General features: G+C 44.3%; 1 protein-coding gene across 1 annotated transcript in view; it reads left to right on the top strand.

Annotated features, from left to right (window-relative positions):
* The first annotated feature begins 928 nt into the window (after positions 1-928).
* The window catches only part of RINT1 (RAD50 interactor 1), a 37,385-nt gene continuing 23,987 nt past the window's right edge, over positions 929-14,326 (top strand). Inside the window, 5 exon segments of the mRNA XM_003896446.5 lie at positions 929-1,268; positions 1,271-1,308; positions 1,778-1,823; positions 5,896-6,080; positions 12,640-12,881. Coding sequence (XP_003896495.2) covers positions 944-1,268; positions 1,271-1,308; positions 1,778-1,823; positions 5,896-6,080; positions 12,640-12,881 — 836 coding nt within the window. The 5' untranslated portion in view covers positions 929-943.

Raw genomic sequence — 14,326 nt, 5'->3', positions numbered from 1 at the left:
CGACTGTGAGCCATCGGACCCTCGAGCAGGAGACTCAAACCAACATGGTGCTGGAGCTCGCAAGGTCAATTTTCAATAGGATGGACTTTGAAGACTTGGGGTTGGTAGTAGATTGGGATCACCACCTGCCTCCACCAGCTACCAATACTGTGGTTGAGAACCTCCCTATGGCAGTTATCAGAGGCTCTCAGTCTGAGCTCAAGTGCCCCATGTGTATTTTGGAATTTGAGGAGGAGGAGACTGCCATTGAGAGGCTTCCCATCACCTCTTCCATTCCAGCTGCATTCTGCCCTGGGCCGCAAGAGCAAAACTCCATCTCAAAACAAAACAAAACAAAAACAAACAAACGACAACAAAAAAATGTGCACGATAAATACATACGATTATGTTCCCATAATAAATAATTTTAAAAATCGTATCCTTTTCTTGTTTTATGCTTGCAATAGTTATTTGTAGCTCAGGGTATCGATTATATATCTCTGTGCACATGCATTTGATTTTTCTTCTCACCGTGTGGTTTCTGTTTCCGCTGGGGGTTGCTTTTTTCCCCCTTGTTTGTTTTGGTCTCTATGGTACTCTTTCCCTGTTTATTTGTTTATGAGGCTGTCAAGTCCACAGGTCCTCTAACACCCCTTGCTGCTAGGTAGCTCCCTTTCCTCATCCCTAGGAAAAGACAGGGTTTTGGGCAAAACACATGTTAGATGCTCTGTTCTCTTCATTTAGCTCCCAGACGCTTATAACCACCTCTACACCCTCTAGGCAGGAAATTAGAAGCTCATCTCTAGGGACTCTGAACAACCTTTAAAGAAATATCTGAAGATACTGATATTCATTGGAAACCCCCAACTAAATATTCGAACCAAATAACCCTGCACCGAAGCTCCTAGTCAACAAGCCCCTACACTCTCAGAACATCTGGATATTGTCTAAAATAGAAATTTAAATGATTCATAATGAATTTAAGGCGTTGGGAGAGGGATATCTTAAAGTTCCATCTCTGGAGCGCCTTGGGGGCGGGTGCCAGCTTCCTGAGCGGCCGTTCCGACCTCCGGCCAGGAGGCGGAGGAAAAGAGCAGGGCCGGCGGCTGCGCGGGCAGAGCCTCTCTGGGCTGAGAGGAAGAAACCAGCGAGACATAGAGAGGAAGTCGCGGTGGCGCTCAGTCCTACGGCCTCCGAGACTGAGGAGGTCAGTGTGTCGCTGGCCTTAGGCAGGCTCCACAGGCCACGCTGGCTGCGAATGGAGCCCAGGACTCGCGTGGAGGCGAGATGCTGCCAGCCGGCGAGATCGGCGCCTCTCCTGCAGCCCCGGTGAGACGGCCCTGGCGTCCCTGGGAGGGGACATTGGTGGCCTACTGAGGTGGCACAGACCTCCCGGGGAAGATAGTCCCGGTGAGGTGACCCTGTAATCTTGTGAAGGTGCTTCCCGCAGCTTAGATTAGAGGCCCTTGCAAGACCTCCTAGAGGAGGCGGTAGTCCCAGTGAGGTGGCTTTGGCGGCCCTGGTGAGATGACAGATTTCTCTAGGGAGGTGGCCCTAGTGGGCAGGCAGGGTAACTCCAGGTCCTGCGGAGGTGACACAGACCTCCTGGGAAGGTGGCAGTGGTGGCACCAGGGAAGTGGCACTTTGGGGTACCTGATTGAGACGGCCCTGGCCACTCAGAAGAGGGGAGAGCGTCTGGAACCTCTCTGGCCTCCAGTTGGTGCCCTTTGGGAGCCCCGTATGCTTTCCATCCACGACTTTAATCTTAATGTGCTTGTCACACCTGTTCTCCTTTTAGTGCTGCTCTGAAAGTGGTGACGAAAGGAAGAACCTCGAGGAGAAAAGTAAGCCAGCTGCAAACACCTAAGCTCTTTCTTCCCAGCTATCCCTCCCAAACCCAGCCTTCTAGGGTCTGCAACAGAGAAAGGTTCTTTGCCTATCTTTTAGATGCAGTATCGTTTTGTGCGCAATATGCTTATATGGTAATACTGATGACCATGTTACACATATTTTTGTCTTTCTAAAATTGTAAAATATGGGATGCTCGGGAGAAGAGCACTTCCCGATCCATACCTAGTACAGGGACTGGAGTGTTTTCGCTGGAAGTCTGCCTATTATACGGGACTCAGAATGGGGCCTGCCTGTCATTTTAATGAAACATCAACTTATTAAGCATCAGGAATTTGGAGGGGCCCATGATCTAGGACAGATGACCACCACCTTAATTGGGTTCAAAGGAGGCAAATGATAATTGTTTAGTTCGCTTTCAGTAAATTTCACCCTCAGTAAATTGGCAGTTTAAAATTGCTCTGGGAAGAGCACAACGGATAACTTGGGTTCTGGATCTTGGACTGGACAGGAAAGGAGGAAAAGGTCAGTACCACCATTTCCTCCCTAGTACAGGAGTATATGTCAGGGATGTGGACTTTTGCCATTTTACTTTAATGGCAGGTTATTGCCAATCAAGGCCTCTTTAGGTACCTTTGAAGTAACATTTTTTGGGAGAGGAAGGGGAAAAGCATGTGATAGCTCTGCTATTGGAATATTTGGTTCTTTTGACTGTGGCAAATAGTTGGGAATGAGTATTAGTAAGAAAAATGGTGCCCACCTTACCACATGGCCCTTAGGAGTAAGATTTGCCCTTAACATTGGCGGCTAGTAGAGTCCGCCTCAGAAAGAAGACTCTAAGCGGTCCATAGCACATGACTGTCGTAACTGCCACATCTCAGCTCCTTTTTCTTGAAGGATTTGAGAGTGCCTTGTATCTCTCAGTTAAACCCTTCCCTTTCCACTTTCGCCTCATTCAGATGCCTGGAAAGTAGTCGGATGCCTACTGAGCTGTCATTTTAATAAAATAATAGATGTAGACTATCATATCAAGGACTTTGTCCTTGTTCCTCTTTCCACGGCTCAGTCAAACTGCTTTGCAATTAGGAGTGCTCTTTACAAAAAATAGAAAAAGAGACACATAAAAACCTCCCAAACCACTGGTGTGTCATTTTGAAGAATGTCATTTTGCTAAGAATGTACTATGCCACATTTGAATGGTTACACATCAAGGGTGTAATTTTTTTTTTTTTTTTTTGAGACCTAGTCTCACTCTGTCTCCCAGGCTGGAGTGCAGCGGTGCGATCTCGGCTCGCTGCAAGCTCCACCTCTGGGTTCAAGTAATTCCCCTGCCTCAGCCTCCTTAGTAGCTGGGATTACAGGTGCCTGCCACCACACTGGCTAATTTTTGTATTTTTAGTAGAGGCAGGGTTTCACCACGTTGGTTAGGCTGGTCTCCAACTCCTGACCTCAGGTAATCCACCCTCCTCGGCCTTCCAAAGTTCTGGGATTATGGGCATGAGCCACTGCGCCCGGCGGGTGTAATTTTTTTAAAAAGTGAAGGTAGAGTTTCCTCCCTAAGGTACAGCAACTGTAGCATTCACAAATATTTCCTGCCTCCATTTGTCTGCAGATAACCACATAACTCACTTGTTTTATTTAAGATTAAAAAAAGGCATTTTGAGTTCTGTACATAATAGTAGATTATTATACATTACCATTATATATCAATGTATAATATAATTAATATATAATAATATAATTTATATTAATATAATTAATACAAACTATATAATTTGTATTATGTAGTCCCATTTATAACCTTGAGATGTAGGCTGGGGCAAATGTTACCATTTGTTTTCTAGTTGGAAAATTGAGGCATAGTGTTATGTTAATATTGCCTCTCCTACCCAATTTAGAATTGACAATTTAAAATTGCTCTGGGAAGAGCACAACAGATAGCTTGGGTTCTGGATCTTGGACTGGACAGGAAAGGGGAAAAAGGTCAGTACCACCTCCTGATTCTCACAGCATGTGAAAAATCTTTTAATTCAATTCATATAAGTTAAACAAAGGAAATTTTGTTTGTTAGGGTGTAGGGGTGGAGAGAGGAACATACTCTGTATAGAACACATTGGTATATGTCAGGCCTCTGAGCCCAAGCTAAGCCATCATATCCCTTATGACCAGATGGCCTGAAGCAACTGAAGATCCACAGAAGTGAAAATAGCTTAACTGATGACATTCCACCATTGTGATTTGTTTCTGCCCCACCCTAACTGATCAGTGTTCTTTATAATGTCCCCCACCCTTAAGAGTTTCTTTGTAATTCTCCTCACCTTTGAGAATGACTTGTGAGATCCACCCCCTGCCCCCAAAACATTGCTCTTAACTCCACCACCTATCCCAAAACCTATAAGAACCAATGATAATCCCACCACCCTTTTCTGACTCTCTTTTCGGACTCAGCCCGCCTGCACGCAGGTGAAATAAACAGCCATGTTGCTCGCACAAAGCCTGTTTGGTGGTCTCTTCACATGGACACGTGAAACAGTATACTGTTAATCTTTACATAAATAGTTGAACAATATCTGACATTTACATTTTGCACTTAGGCATATCATTATTTAGATATTAATATTAGTAAGTCCAATATGTACTGGACTTATTAAATGTCACAAAACAGGTAGTTTATTTGCCATGGAAAGAATCTCACTTCATACTATTTAGTGGTTGCATTAGTCATTCATTTTGATTTTTGTTCTGTCATATTTTCTTTTTTCTGTTTCTGACAAAGATATCTTCGTACAATGACCTTTGAAGCTTAAAAACAATTTTTTTTTTTTTTTTTTTTTTGAGGCAGAGCCTCACTTTGTCGCCCAGGCGTGATCTCGGCTCATTGCAACCTCTGCCTCCTGTGTTCAAGCGATTCTTCTGCCCCAGCCTCCCGAGTAGCTGGGACTACAGGTGTGAACCACCATGCCCAGCTAATTTTTGTATTTTTAGTAGAGACGGGTTTTCACCATATTGGCCAGGCTGGTCTTGAACTTCTGACTTCGTGATCTGCCTGCCTCAACCTCCCAAAGTGCTGGGATTACAGGCATGAGCCACCGTGCCCAGCTAAAACCTTTTTACTTTTTTTTTTTTTTTTTTTTTTAAAGAGATGAAGTCTCACTCTGCAGTCCAGGCTGGAGTGTAGTGGTGCAATCATGGCTCACTGCAGCCTCGATCTCCCTGGCTGCTCAAGCAATCCTCCCACCTCAGCCCACCTGAGACTACAGGTGCGTGCCACCATGCCTGGCTAATTTTGTTAGATGAAGTCTTGCTTTGTTGCCCAGGCTGGTCTAGAACTGCTGGGCTCAAGTGATCCTCCTGCCTTGGCTTCCCACAGTGCTGGGATTACAGGTGTGAGCCACTGCGCCTGGCTTTTTAAAAAACATTTTAAAACAAGAGTCTTCCTTTTGATGTTGCTCTAGACCATACTACTGGTTCCTTACACATTTCAAAAAGGTATTACGCCTTGTCTATTGACACCTGTGATTACTGGGTCGCACTTTAGGAATTTTTCCTTTAATACTTCCCTCAGCTCTTAAGCATTTTACAGTAGTTGGTTGATAGAGTGCTTTAGAGCTATTCATCTGGGCATTTGTATGTGTGTGTTGTTCTTTAAATTATTAACTTTGTTTTGTTTTGGTTTTGTTTTTTGATACAGAGTCTCTGTCTCTCAGGCTGGAGTGCAGTGGCATGATCTTGGCTCACTGCAACCTCTGCCTCTTGGGTTCAAGGGATTCTCGTGCCTCAGCCTCCCGAATAGCTGGGACTACAGGCCTGTGCCCCCATGCCTGGCTAATTTTTGTATTTTTAGTAGAGACAGAGTTTTGCCACGTTTGCCAGGCTAGTCTCGAACTCCTGGCCTCAGGTGATGCACCTGCCTCAGCCTCCCAAAGTGCTGGGATCACAGGTGTGAGTCACCATGCCTGGCAAAATTATTAACTTTTGAAGGTAGATACACTGCTTTTACATGTTTTACATTTTCTTTAACTCCATAGTACATAATGGCGTTGAGTAATTGTTATTCTTTTGTTTTAGGTGACATAAATGTTACAGTTCTTATTGGAAGTAAACAAGTCAGTGAAGGTACAGATAATGGTGATCTCCCTTCTTATGTGTCTGCATTCATAGAAAAGGAAGTTGGAAATGACCTTAAATCTTTAAAGAAACTTGATAAACTCATAGAACAGAGGACAGTAAGTAAAATGCAGTTAGAAGAACAGGTAAGTATTGAAACTCACTGAAATAATTATCAATGGTATACTTTTTACAATATAATGTCTATTATATATAGAATTTTAAAGATACAGAATGTGATAAATAGTCTATTGTAAACTGTTTAAAAGGACTTAAGAACCTACAATATACTACCTATTTTACAAATTAGGTAAAAGACAAAGTTCCTACTGATATAGTTTGTCTTGAAAACATATTGAGACCTAACATTTTATATAGATTTTCACAGAGTGACTTTTTTTTTCCTTTCATTCTGTTTCTAGTGAACATACAGTGACTTTTTTTTTTGAGGCAGAGTGTTGCTCTGTCGCCCAGGCTGGAGTGCAGTGGCCGGATCTCAGCTCACTGCAAGCTCCGCTTCCCGGGTTTACGCCATTCTCCTGCCTCCGCCTCTGGAGTAGCTGGGACCACAGGCGCCCGCCACCTCGCCCAGCTAGTTTTTTTGTATTTTTTAGTAGAGACGGGGTTTCACCATGTTAGCCAGGATGGTCTCGATCTCCTGACCTCGTGATCCACCCGTCTCAGCCTCCCAAAGTGCCAGGATTACAGGCTTGAGCCACCGCACCCGGCTTCATACAGTGACTTTTAAATTGCTTTTACAAGCAAATAATTTCATGGCATGTAAAAAAATATATACCATGGTGTAAACACCATCATTTCAATTTTTTTTTTTTTTTGAGATGGAGTTTTGTTGCCCAGGCTGGAGTGCAATGGTGCCTCTCGGCTCACTGCAACCTCCGCCTCCCGGGTTCAAGCAGTTCTCCTGACTTAGCTTCCCATGTGGCTGGGATTACAGGCATGTGTCACTCTGCCTGCCTAATTTTGTATTTTAGGTAGAGACGGGGTTTCAACATGTTGGCAAGGCTGGTCTTGAACTCCTGACCTCAGGTGATCCACCTGCCTTGGCCTCCCTTAGTTCTGGGATTATAAATGTGAGCCACTGTACCTGACCACATTTCAAATTTTAATAAATACACACATAGGAAGAAGTATAAAGTGAAAAGAAGTATAACATAATGGTTATTTCTGGGTGGTTGGTTGACAAGTGATGTATTTAAAAAATATTTCTAGGCCTGGCACAGTAGCTCACACCTGTAATCCCAGCACTTTGGGAGGCTGAGACGGGTGGATCACCTGAGGTCAGGAGTTTGAGACCAGCCCGACCCACATGGTGAAACCCCGTCTCTGCTAAAAGTACAACAAAAAAAATTAGCCAGGTGCGGTGGCAGGCACCTGTAATCCCAGCTACTCGGGAGGCTGAGGCAGGAGAATTGCTTGAACCCAGGAGGCGGAGGTTGCCGTGAGCTGAGATCGCGCCATCTCACTCCAGCCTAGGCAACAAAAGCGACACTCCGTCTCAAAAATATATATTTCTATGTATTTATAGGTTTTTTTTCTTTTACAATGAACATACCACTTAAAATAATTTTTTAAAACCCAATGAGTATAAGCTTAAACAAAAAAATAAGTAGTCCCGTCTACTTGGAATGGTGTGTTTGTCAAAGATAAACATTTTTTTCTTTTTTTTTGAGACGGAGTCTGAATCTGTCGCCCAGGCTGGAGTGCAATGGCATAATCTCGGCTCACTGCAACCTCCGCCTCCCGGGTTCAAGCGATTCTCCTGCCTCGGCCTCCTGAGTAGCTGGGACTACAGGCACGTGCCACCATGTCCAGCTAATTTTTGTATTTTTGGTAGAGACAGGGTTTCACCATTTTGGCCAGGATGGTTTTGATTCCTTGACCTGGTGATCTGCCCACCTTGGTCTCCCAAAGTGCTGGGATTACAGGCGTGAGCCACTGCACCCGGCCAACATAAAACATTTTTATTGGGCTGGACGCAGTGGCTCACGCCTGTAATCCCAGCACTTTGGGAGGCCGAGACAGACGGATCATGAGGTCGAGATCGAGACCATCCTCGCTAACACAGTGAAACCCCGTCTCTACTAAAAACACAAAAAAATTAGCTGGGTGCAGTGGCAGGCGCCTGTAGTCCCAGCTACATGGGAGGCTGAGGCAGGAGAATGGCGTGAACCCAGGAGGCAGAGGTTGCAGTGAGCTGAGATTGCGCCACTGCACTCCAGCCTGGGCGACAGAGCGAGACTCCGTCTCAAAAAAAAATTTTTTTTATCATATAGCTACTAAATTAGGTTAAGAAAATTCTGTGTGGGTTATTTCCAGCTTTTTGATCATCTTATGTTCTCCCGTCCCTATTACCTTAGGCCTCCACAGCTTCCTGTCTTCCCACCACAACTACTGCTAGTCTTCAAGTTTAGCCTAGCTTTGTCTGCCTTTTCACTCCTGCAGGCAGGTTGTGTGGACCCAGTTGGAGGAAGTCATACAACCGAGTAGGTTGGTGCCAACCTATGTGTGTGGTCTGTCACCCTGGCTGAGTATTCAGCCCCACCAGCAATCCTTCCATGGGAAGGTCAGCTCCTCTGCTACTCCCCTCAGCTGTTCTTTCAGATTCTCTTTGAGACATCTACCCAACCTGTCCATTTTGCCCTTTCCTTTTCCCAAGCAGAAAAAAATAGAGGCCTAGCATGAATTTAGTGGCATTGAATTCAGTCTGTTGAAGTCTATCCCACAATCCACAAATTTATATGTAGTCATTTTTAACCTCCTCATTCAGCAGAGGATCATTCTAAGGCAGACCTTATACCCCAGGTTCTGTCTGCCACCTCAGTGAACTTGTGTCACTCTTATAATTTTACCCTGTGTTCATCAACCAGTCCTATCCCTTCAGCGTGTGCATATGGACAGGTCTTTTCTATAAAACCTTAACAAACAAACGAAAAAACCTGTGATCTTTTAGCAGGTATTAGTTCTTTCCTTTGATTGTCAGGCTTCAGAAGGTAACCTTTGTTATCTATGTCTACTTTTTAATTTGCCATTCATATTTGACCCACTGTAGTCAGGCTTGTTTCCGTAATGACCACAGAAACTTTTACTGAAGTTCCTTATTGAACCTTAAATTCAGCATGTCCAAAACTGTACTGATCCATTTTTTAGAGACATGTCTGTCTTGGTTAGATAATGGCACACTATCTGCCTGTCACCCAGACCTGAAGCCTAGGAGTCCTAGATTCCTTCTTATCATTCTCTATCTCTGTCACCAAGTCATCTGAGTTCTGCCTCAACATCTCTGGTGTCCATCCCATCTTTCCCACTCTTCTTTTTTTTTTTTTTTTTTTTTTGAGTAGGAGTTCCTGCTGCCCAGGCTGGAGTGCAATGGCACGATCTCGGCTCACTGCAACCTCCACCTCCCGGGTTCAAGCGATTCTCCTGCTTCAGGCTCCCAAGTAACTGGGATTATAGGCATGTGCCACCACGCCTGGCTAATTTTGTATTTTTAGTAGAGGTGGGGTTTCTCTATGTTGGGAAGGCTGGTCTCGAACTCCCGACCTCAGGTGATCCGCCCGAAAGTGGATCTTGGCCTTCCAAAGTGCTGGGATTACAGGCGTGAGCCACTGCGCCCGACCCCATCTTTCCCACTCTTGCTGATACCATCTTAGTTTAGGCAGGTTGGGAGCTTTGTAGAAATGCAGAATCTCAGTCTTACTTCAGACTTACTGTGTCTGAATCTGTATTATAAGATCTCTAGGTGATTAATGTGCACATTCATTAAATGTAGCCTGTCCATTTTATTGCATTAATCCCACTGTTGAAATTATTTGCTTACAACTCTCTTGTATACCAAAGGGATCTTAAGGACGGATGCTGTGTCTTGTTTGTCTAAATATTTCTAGCGCAGTGCCTGGTACAGAATAAGTATCTAATCACTGTTGATTGAAATTATTCTATGATGTTCTTTGTATTTGCTGATGACTAGTATTTGTATATGTTTTCCCATATACTATAAGAAAAATTCATTTAGTAAATGCCATTTTCTGTCTTCTTCTTTTTTTTTGAGATGGAGTCTTGCTCTGTTGCCCAGGCTGGAGTGTGGTGGTGTGATCTCAGCTCACTGCAACCTCCGCCTTCTGGGTTCAAGTGATTCTTCTGCCTCAGCCTCCCAAATAGCTGGGATGACAGGCATGCGTAACCATACTCAGCTCATTTTTGTATTTGTATTTATTTTACTTTATTTTATTTTTTGAGACAGAGTCTCACTGTGTCACCCAGGCTGGAGTGCAGTGGCGGGATCTCAGCTCACCAACCTCCGCCTCCTGGGTTTACCAATTCTCCTGCCTTAGCCTCCTGAGTAGCTGGGATTACAGGCATGTGCTACCACACCCGGCTAGTTTTTGTATTTTTAGTAGAGACAGGGTTTCACCATTTTGGCAAGGCTGGTCTCAAACTACTTACCTCAAGTAATCCACCAGCTTTTGCCTCCCAAAGTGCTAGGATTACAGGCATGAAACACTGTGCTTGGCCGAATTTTTGTATTTTCAGTAGAGACAGGGTTTCACCATGTTGGCCCGGCTGGTCTCGAACTTCTGACCTCCAGTGACTTGCCCGCCTCGGCCTCCCAAAGTGCTCGGATTACAGGCGTGAGCCACCGCACCTGGCCAGTAAATGCCATTTCTAAAGGCATTGCCTGGATATCGTCTCATCAAGTCAGTGGTTCTTAGCCTGGCCTTAATTCAGAATCACCTGGGGGTGTTGGCAAAATATAGATGCCCAGCCTGTTAGAATGAGATCTTTGTTTCCATTTTTTTTTTGAGATGGAGTCTCGCTCTGTCACTCAGGCTGGAGGGCAGTGATGCAATCTCAGCCCACTGCAACCTCTGCCTCCTGGGTTTAAGAAATTCTCTGCCTCAGCCTCCCAAATAGCTGGGATTACAGTCGTGTGCCACCATGCTCAGCTAATTTTTTTTATTTTTTAGTAGAGACAAGATTTCCCCATCTTGGCCAGGCTGGTCTTGAAATCCTGACCTTGTGATCCACCCACCTTGGCCTCCCAAAGTGCTGGGATTACAGGCGTAAGCCTCCGTGCCTGGTCTGCAGTGTTTTTGTTTTTGTTTTTGTTTTTTCTTTGAGGAGTCTCGCTCAGAGTGACAGACACCCAGGCTGGATGGAGTGTGGTGGTGCAATCTCGGCTCACTGCAACCACCTCCTCCTGGTTCAAGTGATTCTCCTGCCTTAGCCTCTCTAGTAGCTGAGGTTACAGGTGTGTGTCACCACGCCTGGCTAGTTTTTGTATTTTTAGTAGAGATGGGGTTTCACCATCTTGGCCAGGCTGGTCTCGAACTTCTTTTTTTTTTTTTTTTTTTTGAGGCGGAGTCTCGCTCTGTCGCCCAGGCTGGAGTGCAGTGGCGCGATCTCGGCTCACTGCAAGCTCCGCCTCCCGGGTTTACGCCATTCTCCTGCCTCAGCCTCCCGAGTAGCTGGGACTACAGGCGCCGCCACCACGCCCGGCTAGTTTTTTGTATTTTTAGTAGAGACGGGGTTTCACTGTGTTAGCCAGGATGGTCTCGATCTCCTGACCTCGTGATCCGCCCGTCTCGGCCTCCCAAAGTGCTGGAATTACAGGCTTGAGCCACCGCGCCCGGCCTGGTCTCGAACTTCTGACCTCAAATGATCCGCCCGTCTCGGCCTCCCAAAGTGCTGGGATTACAGGCGTGAGCCACCATGCCCAGCCCTTGGTTTGCTTTGAAGGAAAATATTTAGTAGGTAGAGCATGTATTAATAAATTTTCTCAGCTGGGCGCGGTGGCTCACGCCTGTAATCCCAGCACTTTGGGAGGCTGGGGTGGGCAGATCACGAGGTCAGGAGTTTGAGACCAGCCTGACCAACATGGTGAAACCCTGTCTCTGCTAAAAATACAAAAATTAGCCGAGCGTGATGGCACACACCTATAATTCCTGCTACTTAGGAGGCTGAGGCAGGAGAATCACTTGAACCCAGGAGGCGGAGGTTGCAGTGAACTGAGATCATGCCACTGAACTCCAGCCTGGGCGACAGAGCGAGACTCTGTCTCAAAAAATAAAATAAAGTAAGTTTTCTCTAGCTGGATCCTCTGCTGAGCCTATGGAGGTAGACCTCTAGATGCTTACTGGAGGCCAGTGTATTAGGTCCCTTCCTATACATGTATGTATGCATATATTTTTAATTTAATTTTTATTTTTTTGCTTCACTTATTGTTTTCAACACAAAGGCATACTTCTTCCTGATATTTATATGTGTATAAAACAGCATTTTATGTTTGGGTTTGATTGGTACAGGATGAAGAAATCAAACTTTTTTTTTGAAGGTGTTGATGGATGATTTTCAGTTCTGTTACAACAAATGTGTATTTTGAAGGGAATGAACTAAGAAAAAAGGTTACATACAGACTGGGCAACATAGTGAGACTTTGTTTCTATTTAAAGAAAAAAAAAAGAAAAGCCAGGTGTAGTGGTGTATACATGTAGTCCCATCTACTGGGGAGGTTGAGGTGGGAGGATTGTTTGAACCCAGGCAGTCAAGGCTGCAGTGAGCTATGATGGCACCACTGCACTCCAGCCTGGGCAACAGAGTGAGATCCCCTCTCAAAAAAAAAAAAAAATTATGAAAATTTTATCTGATTGCTGCTATTCTTTCTTTCTTTTTAAAAATTGTGGTCAGGTACTTACAATTTCATCAGAAATTCCTAAAAGAATTCAAAGTGCCTTAAAAAATGCAGAAGAATCAAAGCGATTTCTTAATCAGTTTCTGGAGCAGGAAACTCATCTCTTCAGCGCCATTAACAGTCATTTGCTGACTGCACAACCCTGGATGGACGATCTTGGAGCCATGATTAGCCAAATTGAAGAGATCGAACGTCATCTTGCTTACCTTAAATGGATTTCACAGATTGAAGAACTAAGGTAAAATGGGCCTCTTTGTTCTCGTAATTACTATTTTCCTTTGAGGCTTCTGTCTTAGAGAGTACACGTGTGCCATTAAATAATTGAGTTAAAGATTATAATAATATAATTTTACCAGTTGTTATGAAAATAGCGTTATGATAATGATTCTTTTCCTTTATTGTGAGTGAACATAAACTTTTCAGGGAGTTTAATTAGCATTTGGAAGAAGGTAATGTAAGTACGTTACACTTTTAAGTCTTTTTTTTTTTTTGAGATGGAGTCTTGCTCTGTCACCCAGGCTGGAGTGCAGTGGTGCCATCTTGGCTCACTGCAAACTTCACCTCCTGGATTCACGCCATTCTCCTGTCTCAGCCTCCTGAGTAGCTGGGACTGCAGGCGCCCGCCACCATGCCTGGCTAATTTTTTTTTTTTTTGCATTTTTAGTAGAGACGGGGTTTCATCGTGTTAGCCAGGATGATCTCGATCTCCTGACCTCGCAATCTGCCAGCCTCAGCCTCCCAAAGTGCTGGGATTACAGGCGTGAGCTACCGCGCCCAACCAAACTTTTAAGTCTTACAGTTGGATTATGAATACATGATAAAAACTATTCTTTGTAATGCCGAATTAATAAAACACACAGTTTGGTAATAGGTATTCCTATTTAATTTTTAGAACTGGTCAGTTAATGAAATGAATTGCTTTCTTTATAATTTGAATATTTTTCAGTGGGAATCATAAGAGCTACACAGTATTCTTGGATGAATAACAAGAGTTCTGCTACCTCTGGGTGGGAAAAACAAAAAAGGAAGTAAGGCTTGACCTTAGTTCTTGTTGAGTTGAGCACCTATCACTGGTGGTTAGCTGTATCTAGTTTTGCCTTTCAAACAACCTGAAGTAGCATTTCCACCTAGATTAGTAGATGATAAGGTCCCCCCATCCTTGTGTTGTTTTAACTAGTACTTGCTGCGCAGCTGTCAGCAACCATTAATGTTCCCTGGAAAACCTAAGGGAGAAAAGTCATCCAAGAGTCTTAATGTCGTGTTTCAAATGTATCATAGTTAATAAACCTAATATTATTTTGTTATGGATATGTTATGTATTTCTTTTTCTTGCATATATTTCCCAAAATTAAAAAAAATTTACCCATCAGTGTAATATAGAAATCTTTGTTTTTAGGCCGGGTTGGGTGGCTCACACCTGTAATCCCAGCACTTTTGGAGGCCGAGGTGGGCAGATCATGAGGTCAGGAGTTGGAGACCAGCCTGACCAACATGGTGAAACCTTGTCTCTACTAAAAATTAAAAAAAAAAAAAAAAATTAGCCAGGCATGGTGGCGCACGCCTGTAATCCCAGCTACTCGGGAGGCTGAGGCAGGGGAATTGCTTGAACTCGGGAGGCAGAGGTTGCAGAGAGCTGAGATTGCACCATTGCACTCCAGCCTGGGCAGCAAGAGTGAAACTCCG

The sequence above is a fragment of the Papio anubis genome, chromosome 4, assembly GCF_008728515.1.
Source record: "Papio anubis isolate 15944 chromosome 4, Panubis1.0, whole genome shotgun sequence".
Taxonomy (NCBI): domain Eukaryota; kingdom Metazoa; phylum Chordata; class Mammalia; order Primates; family Cercopithecidae; genus Papio; species Papio anubis.
This window is presented reverse-complemented; position numbering and strand designations above follow the sequence as displayed.